General features: G+C 42.1%; 2 protein-coding genes across 2 annotated transcripts; one reads left to right on the plus strand and one right to left on the minus strand.

The window, feature by feature from the left end:
- The first annotated feature begins 16,527 nt into the window (after positions 1–16,527).
- On the plus strand, positions 16,528–19,673 carry LOC147420843 (pentatricopeptide repeat-containing protein At2g03380, mitochondrial-like). The gene has a single exon (XM_086504773.1). The coding sequence runs from the start codon at positions 16,946–16,948 to the stop codon at positions 18,404–18,406; it is 1,461 nt and encodes a 486-aa protein (XP_086360899.1). The 5' UTR covers positions 16,528–16,945; the 3' UTR covers positions 18,407–19,673.
- LOC147420844 (uncharacterized) lies at positions 19,325–20,409 on the minus strand. Its single transcript, XM_086504774.1, has 3 exons — positions 20,276–20,409; positions 20,053–20,110; positions 19,325–19,411 (listed from the first exon to the last, which is right to left on the minus strand). The coding sequence occupies exons 1-3, from the start codon at positions 20,392–20,394 to the stop codon at positions 19,325–19,327; spliced, it is 264 nt and encodes an 87-aa protein (XP_086360900.1). The 5' UTR covers positions 20,395–20,409.
- Positions 20,410–25,213: the final 4,804 nt, after the last annotated feature.

Raw genomic sequence — 25,213 nt, forward strand, 5'->3', positions numbered from 1 at the left:
AGTGAGAGAGTGAGAGAGAGAGTGTGCAAGAGCATCGCCTGCGTCTCCGACAGCAAGGCCACGCAGCGACATAACGAAGGTCTGCTTCTCCCTCTGCCTTTGCCTAAATCTCTCTATCTCTGTTTCTGTCACCCACACACAAACACACAGACACATATCTTTAAAATACAAACACACACACACACATACACACCCACACACTCACAAACACAGACACACACACACACACACACACACACACTGACAAACACACACACTTACACACAGACACACATCTTAAAAATACACACACACACACACATTCTCTCTCTCTCTCTCTCTCTCTCTCTCTCTCTCTCTCTCTCTCTCTCTATACCAAAGGCGCGCGTAGAGAGCCATACCCGTAGTGCATGTGTCTATGCGCGCCGTTAGTACTGTCCATTGAGTAGAGAGAGAGAGAGAGAGAGTATGGGTGTGTTATTTTACCCTATACTAACGACGCGCGGACGTGCTTGTTGAGGTTAAAAAGTGGTCCGTGCGCGCCTTTAGTAATGTGGATTCTCTCTTTCTCTCTCTCTCTCTCTCTAGTTATATATGCTAAGCCATAGAAAGGAGAGAGAGAGAGAGAGAGAGAGAGAGTAAGAGAGAGAGAGAGAGAGAGATAGAGAGATTCATAGAAAGAGAGAAGGGGATTGAGACTCTTCTTTTGGTGTACAGTAAGATGTCTAGAACAAAAGCCACTGCAAGGAAGGCAGGCAAGGGTCCAGGATTAGCATCGAAAGCAAGTGGTAGATCTGCAACCCCAAAGAAAAGACTTGGAAAACCAAATAAAATTCTGAAAGGGCCAAGGATGAAGAAGCTGCAAACCTGCATGGGACTTTTCAGAGAAATCAGAAAGGCACAGAAATGTGTAGATTTATGCATACCAAAGCTGCCCTTCCAGAGGATGGTGAGGTCCATATGTGATGAAGCTACCTGGGGCACCAAAAGGTGGAAGGTGGTGGCATTAATGGCTCTACAGGAAGCAGCAGAGGACTTCCTACTGGAGTACTTCAGTGACATGACCATTGTTGCAGCCCATGCCCAGAGGGTTACTATAATGGACAAAGATAGTGAGACATTGAAAAGAATAAGGTGGAGGTATGACAAACTGCTGGTCCCCAATGTCTGCAAGGATAAGAAAATGAGGGAAATTTTGTTATACCCCCCGGAGCTAGTCCCACAGCTCACAGTTGTAGATGTCACACATGATGTGAATACAAGGGCAAGGGCAGAGACTATTGCTCGCCAAACAGAGGAAATGAGGGAAGCAGAGCTTAAGGAGAAAGCAAAAGTAGCAGTGGAGTCCCAGAAACAAACAGAGTGCAATGTGACCCTGTCTATAGAGGCAATGAATCAAGAAACTCTACTTTCAATGAAGAATGGTTTGCTTGCAGAGATACCATTTGTAGATGGAACCAGAAAGCTAGCTCTGGAAAAGGTGGACATTGATTTATTGCAGAATCCAGATGCTCAGATTTCAGACACAATTATCTATGCTTGTCTTAAGTAAGTGTTACTATCTTGCTAGCTTTGAAAACTCAGATAATAGGTTTGCTAACTCAGGTAGAGTCTCTGCAGCCTGATCAAAAGTCAACTCCCATTGCACACTCACACAGAGGTGTTTCTCCTTGATCCACAAATGTCTGTAATTATTAGACAAAAGAATAGTCCATCTGGGACCTTTGAGAGCTGGTTTCTCCACTGTGCTATGCTGGAAGTTACTGTGATCATCTTCCCATATGAGAACAACCATCACTGGAGTCTCATATGCCTTGATGTTGACCAACCAGCAGTGTGGGTGTTCAATTCAATAAAAGGAACCCACCCTGAAATTAGGCTGTAAGTGTTTTGTATCAGAAAGTGTTTATTATAGATATCCATGTAAATTTGAAGCCTCATGCTAACATCTTGACATTGCTTTGTGCAGTTGTATAAAGAGGTTGTTGCTTGCCTATGGCAAGCTATGTGGAAGGTATGAACTATACAAGGCCCCAATCAAAGAAGTACCTGTCCCAAATCAAACCGATGGGAATTCTTGCGGCTAGAGATGTCTTCTCCATGCAGAATATGTCCTGCAAAGCTACTTTGCATTAAAACCTTTCATGACTAAGGTACCCATTTGGCAATGCATTCAGTTAGTTTTGGTTTAGTCTATAAAAGAATTCTCATCATGTGGTCTTTCAATTTTGCAGAGTGCTTTAAAAAACTACACATATGATTATTTGCAAAGATACCGGGTAAGTTTAATACAACACCTGCTTACTATGTCTAGCCCTAGAGAGCTTGAAGATAGCGGCTTGGATGAGCGCACTATTGATCTTACAAAACATGACGTGCCACCACGACAAACCCCTACATCCGATACAGTGGAATCGCATCGGCCCGAGGGTGTCATATCAGCAGAAGATCAAAGAGTCGAGGATGAGGAAAGGACAAATGAGCATATGGAAGCTGCTAAGGTTCAACCGGAGGAGACAATGAAAGAGCCAAGTCAGCCAGTGGAAGAGCCAAAAGAGCCTATGGCTGAAACCCAAGATGAGGAAAGCAGGCCTATAGATGAGCAAAAGGATATGGATGAGGAAAGCAGGCCTAGGGATGAGCAAAATGATATGGATCAGGGAAGGTTGTATGAGGCAAGCCGATCAACCTTGAATCAGGCAGAAAGGGCCATGGGGGAGACCCCTGATGAAGATTTGAATGATGACTATGAAGATAAAGCGGAGGAGAGCAACAACGACATGAACACTACAGAGACCCAGTATGGACCCTTGCTACCTGTAGATACGGTTGTTCCGGTAATGTCTATTCAAGTATGGCAAAATATGTTCAGCTTCTAACTACTTATATGTACTTGTCAACTTTTACAGAGGTTGATTATCTTGGACGTCAATGGATTGCTGCTGATGCGGGTGCCTCTCGGTGACAGAGGACCCTTTGAGGATTTGCAAACGTTTCGGATGGGAACTTGTCGAGTCGTGGTTCGTCCAGTAACCAAGGAATTTATTGAGTTTCTTATTCCGCGCTTCAGAGTTGGAATATGGTCTTCAATGCAAAGGCAAAACTTATCGCCACTAACTGCAATAGTTTGCAGTGTATGCCAAGCTCACACGTCAGATTTTTTCTTTTTGTATGATCAAAGAAAATGCGTTACCGTTGAGGGCCACTACCACCCTAAAAAACCAGGATTACCTCTTTTGTACAAACCGTTTAGCCAAATCGGTGTACCCTTTGATGCAACTAATACACTACTAATTGATGATACTCCTGAAAAGGGAGAACTAAATCCGCCGGGAACAACTATCTCACCACCTTCTTTCGAGGGGCATTCCTTCGATTTTTACCTTGAAGACATTCTGATTCCATACTTACAGAAATTGTATCTCATTCCATTGTTCACGGACGAGTTTGTACTTTCTAATGAATTAAGATGATTCTTCTATCTGTCTTTGTCTTGTCTAACATATATATATATATATATATATATATATATATATATATATATATATATATATATATATATATATATATATATATATATATATATATATATATATATATATATATATATAGAGAGAGAGAGAGAGAGAGAGAGAGAGAGAGAGAGACAGAGAGAGAGATTTAACGTGGTAAAGAAATGTATTTCAAGCACACTTTTTCACAGGGCACAATTGAAAAATGAGATCAATAAACTTCATGTCTTGAAAGTCATTTGTATACACTTGGGTTTACAAGAATATCTGTTACATTGACACTACTTCAACCCGACCATCCAACTCTTTGCACAAAATATCTTTTTCTCTTCGCCGCATCACCTTACGGCCAGCTAAGAAAAAGGAAAAATCTGATAGTTCCTTGTCCATTGACTCTTCAATGATGTCATTTCGCAAATGCTGAAGACTGCATAGCTCCCTTATTGTAACCACCAATAGTAGGCCATGCTCTTTATCAATCACTTCCACATCCACAGTAGGATTATCTTCCAAACCTGCAGAAACCTGGTCCATAGGAATGTACTTACCGTTTAGCATTTGTGATCGCATATACCAAAATGAGAGTAACAGTGATTGGCTTGCAATCATGTACTTCACAACTAGAGTATCAAGCGCGACCTCGCACCGTAAACCAATCTCTTCCTTTGCATACCATCCTTTGTCAAGAAGTTTGTCACAGGATGACTGCTGAAATGACTTGCACATGAACATAGTTTTTGTAACTCTGATGTTGTAGCTATGAAACAGCTCTATGAAGAGTGCAACAGGACAAAAGTTTGCAATTCTAACCAGTTTGGTAGGAATAGAGCTACGTAGAGACCTTTGTATATCCTTGTAGAGCTTACTTTGCATTGCCTCCACCATTGTTTCCTCGGGAACTGGCCAGTCCACAGTGTTCCAATCGGTTGGTAGAGGCAGTTTCACCAACATGCCATTCTTATTCCCTGAGCTGAGTTGGTAAAAGTGGTCATAAAAAAAGATTCCCTCATCAGCCAATCTTTTGCTGCTCCTCTCTGAGTACTGTAGAGAACCAATATGGGCATGTACAACATGGAAGAGGCCTATTATGCACTCCACAGGCTCCCATTGCTCATAAGAAGAGGGATAAACATCTGCAATATATATAAGAAGAGTTAAACTAAGAGTATCAATAAGTACAAATGACAAATCTAATGTAATTGAGTTGTGAAGAGTAGAGACATTACTCATAACAAGCGGGAGAAACATTGCAAAATATATAAGAAAAGTTATAATGAGAGTATCAGTAAGTTCACATGTCAAGAGTACTTACAATTGCAACGTGGTTGATGTATATCTGATACATTTCCACCGTTTACTATCACCTCTGGATGGGTAAACACATGCTGAACAAGAACTTCCTTTACAGATCTTTTGCCGATCTCAACTTTGAAATCCAACACCCTGGCCTTCCATGCTGAGCGGTAAACGTTGATACCACTAGACCTCTTGGGTCTTCTTGGTTGCATGAGGACCCATGAACCTTTGTTTATCCTTTGTCCAACCCATTGGTTGTCTGCACTTATTGAAGCTGGTATTGTAATTGAGGATATGCTACTACTTGGCCTTCTAGGCAAAGTGCCGTTGTTGTTTGTTGGTGTGAGAGACAGTAAACACCTTGAGGCTCTTGGGTGAGAAGACGTGGATGCCATAACTCTCAGAGAAAAGCTTTAGTGGAGGGAGATTCACTTTGAAAGCATTCTAATGGAGGGAAAGTGTTTTAAAATTCCAATATCTTGTGCGGGCTTAATGGTCACCCTCCAGTACGTTAATGACCATGAGAGAATATCAGAAGTGGGACCACACGCAAGCACCTAAAAGCTCGGTAAAAGGAAGGAAATTACTATGCTACAATCCTAGTTTCGTGAAAGTTTTATGCTATTTTCCTATTTTTTGAGTCTTTCCAGGTACTTTCCTACGTAACGTAGCCTTCATGCTCATTGGACGCGCTCTATTTTTCTCTCTCTTCATATGGCCCTCCAAATGACCTCCGAAATTTCCTAATGGCTATGCCATGTAGCTATGCATTTTCAAAAGTCCGCCAGGCAATGGTGGTCTAGCCTACGGGCAAACGATGAAGCTCCACGAACATTGAAAGCTTTAAGAGCTTCCATCATGAAGCAGTTTTTGGCTACCGATGCCAAAGACAAAGTACTCACCGAATGGGGAATCTTGAAGCTCTCTCCCTACGAATCTATTCACAAATATGTAGGCAAGTTTTGGGACTTACATCTCAAAGCCACTGCCTTCAAAAAGATGGATTTTGGAGAGCAAAAATAAATAAATTTGTGCGAGTCTAACTGAAGATATGGCAGAGTATGTCAACTTCCACAAAGGCCACGCACCATATCTGCGATCATACACCATACCATGGTGGCTTCACAAATCAATTTCCAACAAGGGGCTAAGAGAAATCTTAAGCCCACGAAGAACAAGGACCGTAATAATGAGCCAAAGGGGAAGGACACTGTTCAAAAGTCTCCTAAAGGCAACGCCAACAACATTAAAGCTAAGGAGAAGGGAGTTTATAAAGGCAAAAATAAACTCTCTCCTGAAGAGCTTGAGCTTTATCGTAAAGATAACTGTTGTTTCAAGTGCGGGGAGCAAGGGCATGCTTATCGTGCTTGTCCCCACAAGAATACACGAAATGAGCCTCCTAGAGCTACCTTGGTCAAAATCCAAGAAGAGGATGCTCACCACAAAGGATCTCCTCTATGCCATGCTTGGGGAAAGGTAAGAGAACATGATGCTTTATTCTCTTTCACCATGGTTCTACTCACAATTTCATCTCTACAGAGTTGGCCACCAAGCTAGGCATCCAAGTCTATGAGATGGGAGATGTCCTACCCGTCGATGGTGCTTTCAAGGGGCAAGAAGCTTCAGTCACTCCCTTAATCGGGAAATTTAGGCTCCATGTCCAAAGCTATGTGGACAAAGAGGACTTCTTTATCTCTCCTCTCAAGCACGAGGATGTAATCCTAGGGGCACCATGGTTTGATCGCATGGATGTCAATATTAAATTCCCTAAAAGGCAAACCTATTTTAGGTTCAGGGAAAAAGGTATGTACATAGATGCTAAGGAGTTGGGTAACACCATACCCATTGTACATACGCAAGCTATCAATAAGTCAATAAAGAGCTCTATTTCCGTGTACATGATTTTTGTTAAAGATTCTCAAAAATGAACCTAATACTTTAGCAAAAGAAAATATAAAAATCACAAGGAATTATAGTTATCCAATTTTCTTAAGGGATTACAAGATGTTTTTATTGACGACATCCCTTGTGAACTACCTCCTAAACGAGGCAATGATGACCATGCAATTGAACTTCTTCGAAGAAGTTCACCGCCTAATAAACCTCCTTATAGAGTTTCTCAAGCTCAACAAGAGGAGATTATGCGGCAAGTGCATAAGTTAGTTGAAAAGGGCATGGTTAGGCCTAGCTCATCTCCATTTTGCTCACCCGTATTATTAATGCAAAAGAAAGATGGCACATATCGTATGTGTGTCGATTATAGAGCACTAAATAGGATCACTATCAAGAATACGTTTCCCATTCCACGAGTAGAAGACTATTTGATAAGCTACAAGGGTTGACCTACTTCAGTAGGATTGACCTAAAAAGTGGCTATCATCAAATAAGGATGGTTGATCAAGACATTGTAAAGACCGCATTTTGCACTATGTTTGGTCTTTGTTTGTCTTTACGAATACATTGTCATGCCTTTTGGCTTGACCAATGCACCAGGCACATTTAACCGCTTGATGAAGAAGCTATTTAGGCCTCACCGAACTTTTACTGGAGTGTTCTTTGATGATATAATCATCTACTCTAATTCAATAGACGAACACAAGCAACACCTCCGGGTAATATTTCCAGTCTTGCGAGAGAATAAACTTTATATTAATTGAAAGAAAAGTGAGTTTTTCTTACAAGAGATTCATTATTTAGGTCATATTATCTCTCAAGATGGCATCCAAATGGATCCATCAAAGCTAGAGGTAATAAAAGGATGGCCTAATCCAAGGAATCTACATGAACTAAGAAGCTTTATAGGTATGTGTGCATACTATAGATGCTTCATAGAAATGTTCTCACAAATTGCGGGACCATTACATGACCTAACAAAGAAAAATGTTAGATATACATGGTCTGCCAAGGAGAACAATACTTTCGAAAAGCTTATCTCTCAACCTGTACTCAACACTGTTGGATCTCTCAAAGCCATTTGAGGTCCAATGTGACGCTTGTGGTGATTGCCTTGGAGCTGTTTTGCTCCAAGAAGGGCACGCCATAGCCTATGAAAGTCGAAGACTCAACCTTGTTGAGCAAGCTCTAGGCATATATGAAATGGAACTCCCCGCAGTTCTACATGCCTTAGACTTGTGGAAGCACTATTTATTGGAGACTCCTTTCATTCTGCGAACGGATCACCAAAGTCTTGAGTACTTCATGACGCAGACCAAGCTCTCCAACAAATAAGTGGAGGGGCAAATTTCCTTTTGCAATATCATTTTCATATTGCTCACATTGATGGAAAGCATAATCAAGTAACCGATGCACTTTCAAGATGGCCGAGAGTGAATGCGGTTTCCATAGCAACTCACAATGATCTATCTTCAATGATAGATGAGTACGCTATTGATCCCGATTTTAGAGATGTGATTTCAGCCCTTGCACTAGGGAAGAAATAGAAACCATTTACCTTCCAAGATGGTTATCTTCTCTATGGCAATAGACTATGCATTACTAGCTCACTACGTGAGAAAGTAATGTATGAATCTCATGCTCCTCCTTATGCGGGGCATAGAGGGATTCAATCTACCCTAAAAGACATTGAAACATATTATTATTAGCCTGCCATGATAGCAAACATACAAGAGTATGCTTCTAAATGTGTGGTATGCCAAAAGATGAAGTTCGATAGAGGGAAGCAACCTAGATTGCTTCAACCTTTGCCAATCCCTAATTCACCATGGGAGAGCATATCCATGGACTTTATCTTTGGATTGTCTAAGTCTATCCATCGGAATATGGGAATATGGACGATAGTAGAAAGGTTTGGCAAACAAGCTCATTTTATACTTGTCAAAAAGACTATCAAAGCCTATCAAATGGCAACCCTCTTCATATCACAAATTTTCAAGTACCATGGCTTGCCAATGTCTATAGTGTTGGATAGAGATTCTAGAATGACCAGTAATTTCTGGAAGGGTCTCTTTGAGAATTTAGGGACAAGGCTAGACTTCTCTTTGGCCTATCACACGCAAATGGATGGCCAAAGTGAAATAGCTAATCTAACAATTCTTGATCTACTAAAAGCCTACGTAACGGAAGTTGATCAAAGGTCCCATTGGGAGAAGTACGTACCCTTAGTGGAGTATGCCTACAATAATATTGTACATACCTCCACAGGAAACGCACCTTTCGAGGTAATTGAGGGAAGATAAAAAAGTTCCCTGCTACGTCTTAAGATACATGGGAAGATCTTCATTGCAGATGAGTATAGCCGAGACATACAAGAATCTTTCCAAAATATTAAGGATGCTATCTCTATCTCATAGCAAAGGCAAAAGGTTGCTACTGATAACCACAAAAGAGCCCATACCTTTAAAGAAAATGATTGGGTCTTGCTTAAAAATTTCCCAAGGCTCGATTAAGGCACACAATGGGCAAGAATCCTACGGGACAGTACTATGCTAAGTTAGCAAAAAGGTACTATGGTCCCTTCCAGATTCTTAGACCAATCAATGAGATGGCCTATCAACTCAAGTTGTCCAGTCATTGGCTCATACACAATGCTTTCCATGTGAGCCTGTTAAAGCCTTACAAAGGAGAGCCACCTCAAGAACCAACTATTGAAGACCCACCGGAGATCGAGGACCAAGAAGAGGTGCTGCAACTCGAGTCCATTCTTCGACATGAAGACAAGGTATTGAGAGGCAGAAAGATTATCTGACGGTATCTTATTAAGTTTAAGAACTATCCTTTTGAAGATGCTAGATGGATGCAAGGCATACAATTAAAGGATAACCTAAACCTTGTCAATGCTTACAATGCTTTCCTAGAGTAAGCAAATGTAAAAATGTTTAGAATGTTTAAAATGAACAAAGTTTTTGTCTTATAAGACTCTCTTTTTATTTATTGTGCACAAATGTTAAGAAGTATGCATGCTTAGGATCAAGTTTGTGGAGACGATGTCTTCCAAACACCAAGTAGAGCTTGTCACTCTACTATGGAAGATTGATAGGACTAATGAACAGACATGCTTGCAGAAGCTTAGGCTCTCAAGCATCAAATGGATCAGTCATCCATTCTGGAACGATGTCTTAGGGTAAAATAGGGATCTCTACCCGCAAGGAAAAGGAATAATGACTAGGCTTTATCTTCTCTACCCCATAGTCGAGGACGACTATGATTTCAAGAAAGAGGTAATGTCATAATAACTAATATCTAATTATCCTTAATAATTTTCTCATGTTAAACTGATCTTTTAATATGGGGAAGTACCACGGGAGAAAAAGCTAGAATGTTGGTTAAGCTGGCAGACCGGCCACAGTAGAGATCCAAAGGAGGGAAAATAGGGATCCAAAGGGGGGGCCATTTGCAAAAGAGCAATGTGCATAAATGGGATTCAAAGATCCTAAGGTTCAGCCCATTAAGACTTCCAAAATGCTAAGGTTCCAAAATTCAAAGGTTAGGTTCAATGGTCAACCTCTAGGTAAAATTGGATGCTTATGTGAAGACCATAAAGTCTTCACATATCCCTAGATAGGAGGGGGCAAGCCTTTCTTGTAGGGGATGAGAGAGCAATATACACACACTCTAGCAAGCTCCCCTTACACAAAGGGAATTGGGACACATGTCATCTCCCTAGCCTTGTTGCCCCCAAGGTGCATTCAAATCCTATTGGATGGCCATAGAGGTGGACCAATGAGAATTAGGCTAGAGTACATTTAATTTAATTCATTTAAAAACACTTGATAAAAGAACCAATAGAAATTGAGCTCTCTAGAAGACTATTGGACAGTCTCCCAAGGGGTCCAATGAGCATTCAATAGCCGAATGGCTTGCCTGATCCCTATTGGCCAGATGACTAAGGGGTCCAATGAGATTTTAACTGAATTAATTAAATACCTAAAGCTCTCACAAAAGGGGAAAGGGGAACACATGTCACAAGGCTATCACTTATACTTCTTAATTATCATTGGCTAAGCTTTGCAGGGTCCAATAAGATGCCAACATGAGTAAAAAACAAGAGGGGTCGACCAAGAGAGAGACGAGGCTGATTTTGGCAAGGCATTATCACACACACACTCACACAATCTCATGTGTGGAGTAAAAAAGACTATCTCAGTCTCAAGATTTAACGAAAATCTCATCATCTACTCCAAATCTTGTGAGAAGGGAGGCCTACATGAACAAATCTTGGCTTTGTGATGCAAATCCAACCAAGAGTCAAGCTCCAATGCATGCTCATCTCCTCTACCATGCTAATTAATAAGCTATGCTAAGCTATTATCGGTGATTATGTGAGGAGACACACTTCTTTCGCGTAAGAATACTCCTTCTTCCTCTCGATCTACTCTCATACGCCGCTAGCTCTCACCATCTTCGAAGGTGTGTGAGGTCTTGGGTCTGAGACCATGAGGGAATTGATGTTGTGTTTTATAAGTGTGAGCTTGGTGCTTGAAGCTTCCATCTTCAATGCACCAGTAAGTTATTGAAGGAACACAAAGTATTGTATTGTAAAATGTCTCCCTTGATGGGGGAAACCTATAATACAAAGCCTTTTGGAGGAGGGACCGGCTCCATGTAAATCGAGTCCTCAACTGTTGTCAATAGCTTAATTTCTCTCTCTTTTTGAATTATTTTTCATGCCTATCTAACTAGGTGTTATGCTTTTTGTTGCTCTCTCCATCCAAGCACTCTTGCTATGCTCATTAGGAACCTATTCTAATGAAATGCTCACTATGTCCATGCTATTTTCCGCTACACACAAAGACCACTAAATGTTACAGGTACTCACCCTGATAACAAAAAAAGTGATATCAATTGATTATCCCATGAGTACTATTAATTTTTTTTAAAAGAATTTTTGTCACATCAACCCACCAAGAAAAAGGTCTATCAAAAATATTAGGGACCTAGACCCAGATATTAAAAACATCGAGAAAAACTTTTATGTTACTTGCTTGGATAAGGCACCCAATAATCCAATTCTGGTTTGTAAAGCATAAATGTTATCTCAAGCTAAACAAAGACTAGTTGAAGCATATTTCATCCCTCATAATGAGACCCAAGAGAAAGCTCTGGAAAGAATATACTTTACCTGTGAACCATTTCACATTACAAACACATCGCCTCTCTCCTACCTAATGGCCAGTTATAAGGCACACAAAAAAGCCTTTAGATGGATAACTTATGGAGCAAACTGTTGCTTTTCAAATTTATCCTTACTATTACCTGTACCCTTAAAACAGGCATCCCCTTCATTAAGAATAGAGCTTCCTTCTTATACCAAAAATCCTTACCATGCCACAACATTAAATTACAGTCTTGGTGGATTGTGGACTCACTATATGATGTAGTGATAAATCTACCAACCAAATCCACTGCCATTTTTTCAACAAACATAAAAAAATGTTATGATAATATCCCCCACGAAGGAGTCATTGGACTTGAAACTAGGATAACTCAGGTCATTTCATATGTATATGACCATGCACACAAGGATTACATCTCTTTCAAGAATTTCCCATCCACTTGTATCCTTGGTAACTAGTCTATTCTAGAGTACATGAAAGGTATATCCATTACCCACCGACAACAAGCTATTTTTTTAAATCAATTCTTGGCTTATAGACAATATGATTATCCAATGCAATGGTAGAACCTATAGAGAAATCAATGGCATACCTGTGGTGTTAGCTTGCTCTCTGATATGGTGCGATCTTTACGTACACTTCTTGGGAGTATGAATATATCTTAGTCAGATTACAAGACCCAATAACTAGACACAAACTAGCATCACTTCAAACTGCCCTCATGTATTTTGATAAAATATTATGGGTCAACAACCATGACCACTCCTTCTTCCTCAGTCAACACATCAATTTACCCCCCTTGTTTAACAATAGATCATTGTGCTAAATCATTTAAGGATGGCATACGAAGCATGCAACTTGAAGCTATAGATGGCAGGGTAAATAGAAGTAGGATACACAAAGACAATATTTCTTCACTACAAGTGTTCAAATACATTCACAGAGGCAACAATCGACCATTTGTATGGTAGGGTAAATAGAAGTAGGATACACAAAGGCAATAGTTCTTCAATACAAGTGTTCAAATACATTCACAGAGTCAGCAATCGACCATTTGGATGGGCTCACAAAGTTATATTATCCCAAATAAATCCCATCCTCTTCTCCAACTCTTTGCCACAGAAGGCAACCCAAGATATCAAAAGGCTAGTACAAGATTTTTGTGCCAATGATTTTGAAAGGGTCAGACTCTAGTGGCTAGTAAAGGGATATTTGCTCAAGTACACAGGAGAGATTCATGACATTCCAACAATATTACACATGCTCAATGGTGGGCACTAGGTCTATTTGGGGACCTAGTGCCCCCTATGGGACCTCCTAATACGGGAAGGAAGGAGGGACACTTTTACACACATAATAGCATGGAAAACTTCTATGTGGGATCATATGCTTGTTTACTTGTAAGTAAAACTCTATAAGCCTTGGTTTAAATTAGTTCAAGACATGCCATCATGGGTCAATGTGGATTTGGAATAAATGGTACCAAATAAATAGTACCGCATGTATAAGGCACCCCTCTCCCTGTATGGCACATCTACCTTCTCCTTTTCTAACCCATCACCCCCCTCACCCCATAACAGAAGAAAATCACCAGCTCCTCACCCATGGACCCACCTATACTATGCTATTTAAGAGCATATGCATGGAATCCTCTGAGCCTAAGATTGGAGGATATTCTCCATTGCCCCTACATCACCAACACAAGCTCTTCAATCATGGCCAACCAGGTCCTTGAGTATCCTCAAGCTTTTTCTATGTTGACATCTATAACATGTGTGTTGTTCTTATGACACATGTAGTCCATAAATTAAGAGGCTAATTTTAGTTCTTTTGGTTTATGATGAATGCAGGTACCATGATCAATACTTGCATAGTCGGGTTTGTGGATAAAATTGAAGGGATTAAGTTCACATTTTCACAACAAAATTATTGTACTCCATGACCTTTTGTATGCAAGCGTCAACTTTTTCTGAGCCATTGTCTTTAGTCTTGATTAATGTAGTTCTTGTGATTATTATTGCTCTCTCTCTCTCTCTCTCTCTCTCTCTCTCTCTCTCTCACACACACACACACACACACACACACACACACACACATGTTCCATGCATACACAGAGACCAGTTTGCCTAACATAGTATGTGGGCAAGAGAGACTAAGCACACCCAAAAACTATTCAAGAGTCTTCAGTGTTGTTTTTGGGTTTATAAGTGCTTATCCTCTCCAAGTGCAAATTTTGGGAAAGAGGACCATACTAACCATAAAACATTGCTTGAACTTTACACAAACCTACCACAAATGCCGCAGAAAAGTTGAAGACCTCTTTTCAAGGCAAGTGCAATTCCCTATGCACAAGAAATCTCGGAGAGCTCTCTGTCTTAAGACTGAGAAACTCTATGTTTTGTTTTAGCTCAACTCACTTGATGTTGAAAGGGCCCTCACCTGCAATAGATTTTATGAAAAAGAGGGAAGTTTGGTGAAAAAAAAAGGCAAGAAGTGAGAGCATCAAGGCTCATAGTAGGCGGAGAGGACATGGTGCCAATGGGTATTAAGGATAGGATTGTGACAAAAAAAGAGAAAGAGAATTGTTCACTGCATATTGAAGGTAGTTCCATATTCCATTGGCACCTAGCAAAATAATTCAAACTTTAGGTTCAAACGTTGGAGAGAGATGTAGTTTAGGCCCTCAGAAGGTTGATGCATTGGGCTCATAATAACAATTCTCTCTCTCTCTCTCTCTCTCTCACACACACACACACACACACAGGCTTACGATTTTCTTGGCCTACTAAAGGACCAACTTTCCATAGCCAACAATCAGCAAAGCCATAATTCCATGCGCTTTGACAAAGTTAGTGTGGGGGCCATGAAGCAATGCAATACAAGTCTTTCTCACAAGCACCATGACCTCGTGTTTTAGTTGTACATGGCCTACTAAAGGACCAACTTTCCATAGCCAACAATCAGCAAAGCCATAATTCCATGCGCTTTGACAGAGTTAGTGTGGGGGACATGAAGCAATGCAACACAAGTCTTTCTCACAAGCACCATGACCTCGCGTTTTAGTTGCACATGCTTCACTTCTGTGTGTGTGTGTGTGTGTGAGAGAGAGAGAGAGAGATTGATTGATTTATAGTCCTCAGAGGTCACATATGACCTATGGGAACAAAACATGCGTACAAAAGGGGTGTCTCCTCTCTCAAAGGAGAGGGTTTATGTTACATGGGGATGGACAACCCTTAGGTTGGTACAAAAATAGAGAGAGGGGGGGGGGGGGGGGGGGGGGGGGGGGGGGGAAGGAAACTAGGGGCAAGGGGGTGGTATTTTGCAGAGTGATCGAGGGCTTGGGAGAATGGAACTCCTGTATGGTTGCCTTCCCTCCGCGGTATACCGCCCACTTGCCTTTGGCCCGTATCGCGTGCATTTTCTTCAGCTCCTCGCTTTTGCATTTGGGTGAGTTCCTCTCCGATCCAAAACTTGGTATCTTTGAGAAGACATGATTGTTGGAGAAGTCGCATTCGCCCCTCATTTTTCCCAAATTGGAGAATGGCATGTCCTTTTTGGCATGTGTTCGTTGGTACCCTTCTACCTTGTCATGGTCGACATGAATGGGTCTGAGGGTTTCGTTGAGAAAGTTGATGCGCTCGGTGAAGTCTTCCATGTGTCCCACACTTGAGGTAACCCTCCAATGCAAACCTTGAGGACATTCTCTTCTTGAAGCCATCGTTCTTGGAGCTCCTTGTCACACATGTTTGTATCTTGGCAAGTGTCACCGTATGAGCTTGGGTGACTTTGGTTTCGACCTCGTTTACTTTGGCCGTTGCAAGGTTAACCATTGAATCGAGAGCTTCCAATTTATTGACATGTTCTTTGAGTTCTCAGTTTTCCTCCATCACTCGATCAAGGGCTGCCTATAAGTGCTCGATACGATTGTACTTGCTTGGGGTTGCTAGGACAGCGACAAAGCTAGGTTTTGGCTTGGTGGTGAGCTTGGGAGTGTATTGTCTCGCTTTGTCCATCTTGGCCCCCTGTGGTATCGATCTTCAAACTTGAGCAACTATTCAAACTCGATCTTGGCCCCATTGTTCACATGTTCACCATCTGTGTGAACTCGAGCAAAGTCGACAGAGTGAAACGGTCGAGTCGACGCCCTCGACGGGCTGTGGGCAGGGTCTACAGTGACACTGGGGAGAGTCGACACCATCGTCGATGGGCTGAGTGGGGTCGGCATTGATGAGCTGGGAAAAGTCGGCAGAGGCAGGCATGTGTGCTGGCATGAGGAGGGCAGAGGCTAGGGTGTAACCCCCCCACAAGGCGCTGCCCTGCACCCAGCGGGGAGTTGTGGCAGCAGATGCCCGACGAGAACCGTAGTTTGAGAAAGAGACACACACACATGACGACTCCTTGACGCCTACCTTGAGGCTTGGCCTGGGCCTTGCGTGAAGGCATGATGGAAGTTGCTACAGTGGACACACCCTTAGAAGCCTACATACAATAGTCATTTTGCGACATGCGTAAAGGGCAAGCAGTTTGCTATTATACTATAGTATAGATAGTATAGATAGGGTGTGCCTCAACTACCCCCCACATCCAAAGCATCACCCTTTACCTAGCCTACAGAAGGTAAAAATTGTTTAAAGGGTTTTCAAATTCCACAAACAGGATTGGAAATAGGCTATCGGATGTTACCCATGGGATTATGGAGGGCTGCATATTATTCTGAAAGGCACATGGCATGCTTTGAACTTCCAACGTTTTTGGCGAGCAACACGCAGAAGCAGGTGCAATTCTTCGATCAAGTGCAGAAGCAAGTGACACTGATCGAAATGCGCTCTCGCAAAAACAGCTGGCATTTGCAAAGGGGAAAGAATCCGTTTTTCAGTCGTTTCTGTGTGGGCTAGATGCTCATAAGTGCTGGGTAACTATGCACCATGCGCTCTCTCAGAAGCAGACAGCATTTGCACAGAGGAATGAATCCCCTTCGCTTGCTCTTCTGTGTGCAAGACAATGAGCTAGATGCGCATAAGAGCTTGGTAACTGCCTTATCTCCATGCTGCTGAATGTGGGAAGTATGGGCCGAGCACAGAAATGATTAGTGCACTGGCTTCTAGAAGTGAGGGCTCATGGAATGCTCTTGTCAATGGCTATAGCAGACATGGAAATTGGAAGCAAGCCATAACCCTGTACAGACGTATGCTGGAGGAATCTAAGCATCCCAGCGGATACACTCTTGTTGCGCTTCTCAAAGTTTGCACCAGAAAGAAAGACCTTAAAATAGGGAAAGCTTTACATGTTGACATTGCCAAGGAGGGCTTGTTGCAGAGTAACATGTTTGTTTGTTGTGCATTGATTGATATGTATGCCAAATGTGGGTCGCTTATTGAGGCTCAGGAAGTGTTTGACGTTCTTCCTGCCCGCAATGTGGTCATTTGGACTGCTTTGATTGCAGGCTATGCACAAAACAACGAGGGTGATCGAGCATTGCTTTACTTTGAGAAAATGCGACAGGCTGGCGTGGCTCCTAATGAGTTGACTTATGCTTCCATTTTGAAAGCATGTGGCAGTGTAAAGCGGGTAAAGTTGGGCGCAGAACTACATCAAGAAGTTGAACGAGAAGGGATTTTGCAGACTAACCAACATGTTGGTAATGCTCTTGTGGACATGTATGGCAAATGTGGCATGCTTGTACAGGCCAGATCGGTTTTTGCCAAGCTTGTATCTCGTAATAGGGTGTCTTGGAATTCGCTCATTGCTGGCCATGTTGACCAGGAACAAGGTGAGGAGGCTTTATCTTATTTCGAACAAATGCAACAGCAAGGTATTTCTCCCGATGTTATCACTTATACATGCGTCTTGAAAGCTTGTGCAAGCATTGGAGCTATAGATGAAGGCATAAAAGTGCATAATGACATTCAAAAAAGTGGGTTGTTAGGAGGAGATGCTCTGCTTGGTAATGCATTGGTTGAAATGTATACCAAATGTGGCGAGCTAGCAAAAGCTCAGGAAGCTTTTGATCAGCTGGAGATGCCAGATAGACTCACATGGACTGTGCTCATTGACGGCTATGCTCAGCAAGGGGCGACAGAAAATGCTCTTTCTTATTTTGATAGAATGAGGGAAAGCGGTGTCAAGCCGGATACAGTAACTTTCTTAAGCATTTTGAGTGCTTGCAACCATGCAGGTTTAGTGGACAAGGGACAAGAGTACTATGAGGCTATGTGGGAAGTCTATGGGCTGAGTCCTTCTGTTAAGCACCATACATGCATTGTTGATCTTTTTGGTCGTGCAGGCCAGCTAGATAGGGTAGTGGCAATGATGATGAAATCACCATTTCAACCAACAATGGTCATGTGGATCAATATTTTGAATGCTTGTCGGAAATGGCATGATGTGGAGCTAGGGCGACAAGCATTTGAACAAGCGGTGAGCCTAGATAGACAGGACTTTGCAAGCTATATCTGTATGGTGAATATTTATGTTGATGCTGGTATGCATGAGGAGGCAGAGGAATTAGGAGCAAGGATTATGAAAGAGCGTTTGAGAATCTGAAAGGTACTGGGATTGCCTTGGATTCTGTTATTGGCAACTCTCTTGTGGACATGTATATAAAGTGTGGGAGTGTGTGGATGGCCATGACAGTGCTTGCCAATCTGCATGCCTGTGATACAGTTCCTTTTAACATGATTATTTCTGGTTGTCTGCAGCATGAGCAGTTTTCTGCCCTCCAATGCTTTGAGGAAATGCAGCAGGATGGGGTTGAGCCTGATGAAGCAACATTCCTTTTTACAATCAAAGCAAGTGGAAGTTAAATCTTATCAGTATGTATTTTACATGTGGTACTTTGGCAGAGACTACCGAGTTATTTCTAACTTTACCAAATTAAAGTGTTGACTCATGGAGTGCATTAATACTCTGATTTTTGCAAGCCTGACAATGTCTAAAACAGATGCAACAGTGGGGTTTCAAGCCAGTTGATATGACGTTTACAACCATGCTTTCCGCTTGTAGTCAAGAAGTAAAACTTGAGGAAGGTAGTGATTTATTTGAATCCATGAAAGAGCATTATGGCATTCGGCCAAGTATGGACCATTACAATTGCATGCTTCAGCTCCTTTTGACGGCGCAGGACATCTGACTTCTGTAGCTGGACGACCTTGTTAGTTGCTTGCGATCCTTTGGTGAGGTACAGTTGGGAAGTTATAGTAGCCTTTGTATGCTATGTAATCACTCTGGAACTAATCAAGTAGCACCTTGCAAAATAGCCTACCCAGAATTGGGCCAGAAGGTGGATCCTCTTGAGGTTGAATTATTTGAGCAGCAGTTGGTTCTGCCTTTGGCAATGGATCTTCAGTTATTCATGTTGTTATCTCCATCCGGGAGGGCGCACAGTTGGTCATCGAGCTATACATCGAGCTATATATCTAGAAGCTTCTTGCGATGGCCACCTTGAGGTACCTGGGCCCCCTTCTAACCGACATGCATACATGCCATTGTCCCAACTCCACACTTTTGGCCATGGATTCCAACACCCAATGCGTCTTTCCACAGTGGGCACTGCATAAGCAAAGCATGAAGAGCTTCAATCTTTGGAGAATCTGCGTCGTAAAGGAATCCATGCATCACGGGATGAAGGTACGAAAGATCTCACACGCATTTGCCATGTACATGCCCTCATGATTAGAGCTGGGCTTGATGAGTTGGTTTCAGTGAATCTAGTATTTTCTATCAAACAGAGCGGAAATAAATTATGAAAAGAGAATTATTTTTTAAGTTAATTCTCTAGAGAAGAATTATAAATTATGTCGGGTTGATTTGATTGCACTATTTTCACACATTAGAACATTAAATCATGCACATAACTTGATGAAAATAAAACGATCAAGGTTGACAACTAATTGAGGACTGATTTTGCTTGGAGTTGTGCCATCTCAAAAGGACTTTGAAGCCGATGGGATGGGGGAAAAGGGAACAACACCCTGCACACAATACACAGCCTCTCTATAGCTCAAGGTAATAGTCCGCACCCCTACCCACACAGATACTCACACACAGACTCACTTTTTTGCAAACTTCCGATGCACAGGCTCGCCTACTAGCATTCCCGACCATACACAATCACTTATACACTCCAAGCAACCGCTACCACGGGCGCTATGCACGAGAGACGAGTAGACGAGAAGATGGTAGCCAAATACCAAATAACTCAACCAAGGCAAGCCCTCGGCTTCAACAATCTTGGCGATGATGAGACTCCTTGCACAACATATACTCCCCTTTCGCTAAGGCCCTGGCGACTTCTGCGACCTTTCAACTACCCAGGATAGCCTTCATGCATGCAATTGGCCACCCCTTAAGCAGCCCTCTTGTGTGTCTCTCAATCTGTCCAGCCCTCCTTCTCACATGGCGGCCTTGCAATACCGGCCCTTCCTTGCCTCCCAAGTGGTGTACCTCCTCCTATTACGCTGCCCCACAGCAGCCCTTTCAACTGCAGCCCCGACCCCCCACAGATGCCGCCCCTCTCCTTCTTTCCATGCCATGCATCAGATGGCGCTTCACCTCCTTCTCCTATTGCCACCCCGTGGCGGCCTTCCTTTCTCCCCCTCAGAGAAGCTCCCGGCTTTGCTCCATGGTGCTCGCGGCTCTCCTTGGACCCTACCTACTGGCCCGTGAGCCCTCAGTCGACGGCCCCTCAATCCCTGCACAGATCACTGGCCGGCTCCTCTGATGGCGCCCTTCTCCTTCCTACAATGGCGGCCCTCAACCCTTGCTTTCATCCTCGGCATGCGCCACCCAATTGGCCCCCCAAAATGGCCTTGCTTCCCATGCACGCCCTTGTTGCACTGCAGACTCCCCAACAGATGGCGCTCGTCTCTGCATATCCACCACCTCGCGCTCTCAATCAACTGCATCTTGCTTTCATTTTTCTTTTAGCATGGCAAGCTTTTAAAAAAATCTTATCTTGCGACTTAGCCGGTGTCCCCACCAAACGCAACCCTCAGCCAATAGCTTTGCATCTCTTACCATAACCTGACCTTGCTTTGGAACCAAGGCCTTCGGCTTTAAGTAAACATAATTGACCCACAAGAATGAAGTCCCCGGATGCTTTGATACTTGCCGATAATGGCGATTGCAACAAGCATGGGCCGCTCCGAATCCCAATGCAACCATAATAGATGGCCACATTCAAGCTCTGGTTTGGATTGGATCTCCAAAATAACTCCGAATAACAAGCCAAAAAAACAAGCCATAGAGTAAACAGTGACTATATTTCATGTACCTGCAAACATCTCGATCATTAGAGGACCAAAATCATCGCTTGACTTGTAAAGTGCCACATCTGGCATACACATCACAATCCAACTTGCTGTAATTTGCATCTAGTATTTGCTCCATCTCTTCTTCAGGAGTCCTCACAATTCCACACTGATGCTAGTACCACTCTCTTAGGTCGACACAACTCAGTTGCACCACCATAAATACCTAGCGAAGGGAAAGAATTATGAAGTAAGAGGTAGTAGATGAAGGTGAAAAAAAGTATTTCTTAAGCAAAGTACTATGTCATATATGCTTACTCCATCAGCAAGCTTTACGCATAGCTAGAATAATAGAGAAAAGGAAGATCTTTCATGTATTCAATTGGTTAGGTTTGCATCCATAGTCAAGAGCTTGAGCATAAAAACTCTCTTGAGCTCCCATGCGTGTGTGTGTGTGTGTGTGTGTGTGAGAGAGAGAGAGAGAGAGAGAGAGAGAGAGAGAGAGAAAGAGAGAGAGAGAGAGAGAGAAGAGAGAGCACTGCTTGTCACCATGAGAACTTGCAAAATGAGAAGAGAGCCTCTAAAAATTTCCATGAGCCTCTCTCTTTTGTCTTCTTGCACACTTGCCAAAAGCCTCCAAAGGAATGCTTACTACATGGACCAATGAGAGATGAAGAGTTACAGTGTAAGTTGATGGATATGTTAATACATGTACTCTCCCAAGGTTGCTATTCTTGAACAACTTGTAGCCTTCTCTTTTGACTTGAACTTTGCAAGGGTACACACTTGCTAACTTCACATAAAGGAAGTGCAAGCTACTTTGGGACATGTGGCCTAATCAAACTTGGTAAAGAAAAACTAAAGTAATTTACCAAATACGGTGGGGTTGATTTAATCTTAGGCTTTTAAATTTTCTTCTCTATCATACTTTGTCTTTTGACATACAATACATTTGACAACATAATCATGTATGTATGTCTTCATTGTTGGCTACTAAAAGTACATTTCTAGTTTCTTAAGGCTAGCTTGATTCCCTTTATGTCCCGCATATGGAGAAACATGAGTCATACATAACTTTTTCACATAAGATATGTTTAGTACATAATCTATTGCCGTAGAGAAGATAACCATTTTGTACATTGTATGGTCCTGATCTTTCTTCCCTAGTGCAATAGCTAACATTACCTCTTTGAAGTTTGGATCCATAGCACACTAATCTATCATACAAGATAGATCATTATGAGTAGCTACTGATACAGCATGCACCTTTGGTTTTTGTGAAAGAGCATCAATAACTTGGTTGTGCTTATGAGCTATGTAAGTAATATTAAAGTCAAACTGTGAAAGAGTGTTTGTCCACCTCATTTTCTTATCACTCAATGTAAAGTACTTAAGACTTTGGTGATCTCTGCGTAAAATAATGCTTAAGAGATAATGCTTCCATGCATCTAAAACATGTAAAATAGCCAACACCTCTTGTAATGGAATTTGCCTATTCAATTTGAAGGTAGCGGAATTTAATGAGAGTACTTTTAAGAAATGATTTTGTGAGCATAGCGGGTAGACATAATTGAAGATAGAAACATAATTATAGCAATTAGTTAACTTGGCATGGACAATACTTTTGCAAGCTGAGAGAGAATTTAGAGAACATGACAATAGTTGAGGACCGGATTTATGTGGAGCCGGTCCCCCCTCCAATAGGCATTTGTATTATGATTTCTCCCATAAAGAGAGACTTGTTACAATACATTCTTTGTGTTCCTTGTGACCTAGGTGAAGCAATGAAGATGGAAAGCTTCATGCATCACCATCATAGCATAACCTAAACTTGAAGAAAGCTTTAACTATACCAAGCCTCAGTCCCAAGACCTCAAACATCTTCGAAGGTGGAGAGAGCTAGCAGGGAATGAGGGTAGGGAAGAGGAAGAAGAAACATTTCATACGAGAAAGAGCTAGTTCCTCACTTATCATAACTCTTGTGCTAGCATACATAATAGCATAGTAATGAAGAAGAAATAGATGGCAAGCTCAAGCATTGAAGCATGGCTCTTGGATGGATTTGCACTCCATAGCCAAGAGTGTTGGTGTAGGCTCTCAACCTCTACTTGCTTGGAGAAGGAGAGGGAGTTCTTGCACTTTGCATAGTACACAATGAGAGTTTTTGTGAGTGTGTGTGGGTGAGTATACCCCCTAAGCACCCCCCTAGCTTGCTTGGGTCGACCCCCCCTTGTAGCTCATGCTTGAAGCTCATTGGACCCCTCCAGGCCTAGCCAATCACAAGCAGGAGCCATTACAAGCAACATGGGTAGCCTTGGGACAAGTGTCCCCCTTTCCCCTTTGAGAGAGAGGACTTGATAAATGCAAAATCAATTAATTAAATATCCTAAATTATCATTGGACCCCTTGGGTGGCCAACCAATATGCTTCAGGCACACCATGAGGGCAACATGGGGAGGAACTTGACAAGTGTCCTTGCTGCCTCTTCAAGCTGGGGCTTCCCTTGTGTGTGTGTGTTCTCTCTCATCCCCCCCCCCCCCCCCTTGTAGGCTCACCCCCCTCCTTGTAGGGATATTTTTGACTTTGGATGAGCAAGCCCCTTAGTCATCAAGCATGACTAAGCACTTGAAGTAGGGGGTGTTCCCACAAGCATCTCAGGCAAGCTTCTCAAGGCACCTCAAGCACCTTAATCATGCACCAAGTCAAGCACCTCAAGCATGGAGCCAGTCAAGCACCTCAAGCATCTTAATCAAGCACCTCAAGCATGACAAGCACCTCAAACAGGACAAGCACCTCAAGCACGACAAGCACCTTGAGCTTGGGCCGGGTTCCCACCTCAAGCTCAGCCCTAGCTTACCTAAGGTCAAAGGATCGACTTTTTCACACATTATTGGAGGTCTTCAATGAAGCTAACCCTAAGGTCTTATGCTCCATTGGTTAGCCTTGCTCTTGATAGACCATCTCCCATTTGGGCCCCTTTACTATTGGCCCCGTGTTGAGATAGATCTATAAGCACATATCTATATCTTAACACTTGTTCCCATTTATTCTCCCACATTAAGTGATCAATTTAATATGAGAAAATCATTTGGGTTGGTTAGATATTAGATTTTATGACACCTCTTTTTTATGTATGCCTAGATTGTGTTTTGGTCATTTATCTTCTACTTTTGTATGCTATGACATGACCTTTTAAAGCAGCACAGACCCATGGCAACAATGTCCACAAGCATCACATTGGACTTCAAAAGGTTTTGAGAGCTCGAGTAACATTAGCACTAGTTGAGAGATTAGCTTCACTTTGAGATTTTTAGAAGATTCATTCTCTTTTGCAATCCATACATATTTAGCATTCTTTTTAGTTAATTCATGTAATGACCCTGCTATGAATGATTTTTTTTTATGAAGCTTCTATATTAGATTTATTAAAGGGTGGTAAAATTTAGCTTTTATCCATAAATAAGCCGTCTTTCCTTGTACTATACGACATTTTCCTATACTATACCACACAAAGTAACTTCATAATTGGACTTGTAACTAGAATTCACCAGTTTAAAACAATCCACGACTTGGTAGCTAGAGTTCTTACAAGTAGAAAATGACACCCCGTAGGCCCCAAAGACTGGCGCCTCTTTTGGTATTTCTATATTCAATTGCAAATAAACAAGCTAAACACTTACGCCAAACTCTCACCAAGTTGTCCAAACGTGTCAAGTGTTGAAATTGTAGATTTTTGGTCCAATTTTGACGGCATAATTATGTCAAAACCCCTATAGGTGAAAAATTCATGTCTAGGACGGTTTTCCTTGCATTTTAGAAGCTTTTCGATGAGTTGCAAGTCAATTCTAGCATGTTTTAATTTCTTGTTTTGATCACTGTCAGGTGCCAAAAACCCTATATAAGCACCCCTCAAGGCTTCGATGAGGCTCCTTTGGTGTTATCTTGCAGTTCGGGTGCAAAACCTAGACTTGAAAATAAACATAGTAGGTTGTAATTTTCTATTTTGGATCGTTTTGAGCGGAGCAAACATGTCTACGCATGTCTCAAGAGCTCTTGCACACAATAGGACAGTTCCCCTTTGATTTGGATGAGTTTTCACGTG

Source organism: Adiantum capillus-veneris, chromosome 28, assembly GCF_014529385.1.
Source record: "Adiantum capillus-veneris isolate H3 chromosome 28, ASM1452938v2, whole genome shotgun sequence".
NCBI classification, from domain to species: domain Eukaryota; kingdom Viridiplantae; phylum Streptophyta; class Polypodiopsida; order Polypodiales; family Pteridaceae; genus Adiantum; species Adiantum capillus-veneris.

What these genes read in the sequence shown, in the direction of transcription:
- LOC147420843 (XM_086504773.1), top strand. Translation starts at nt 16,946, where the DNA reads ATGATTAGTGCACTGGCTTCTAGAAGTGAGGGCTCATGGAATGCTCTT.
- LOC147420844 (XM_086504774.1), bottom strand. Translation starts at nt 20,394, where the DNA reads ATGGCATGGAAAGAAGGAGAGGGGCGGCATCTGTGGGGGGTCGGGGCT. An exon ending in TGGGAGGCAAGGAAGGGCCG is followed by an intron (nt 20,111 to 20,275) that starts GTATTGCAAGGC and finishes ATGTTGTGCAAG; the next exon opens with GAGTCTCATCATCGCCAAGA. An exon ending in TGCCTTGGTTGAGTTATTTG is followed by an intron (nt 19,412 to 20,052) that starts GTATTTGGCTAC and finishes TTGCTTATGCAG; the next exon opens with TGCCCACTGTGGAAAGACGC.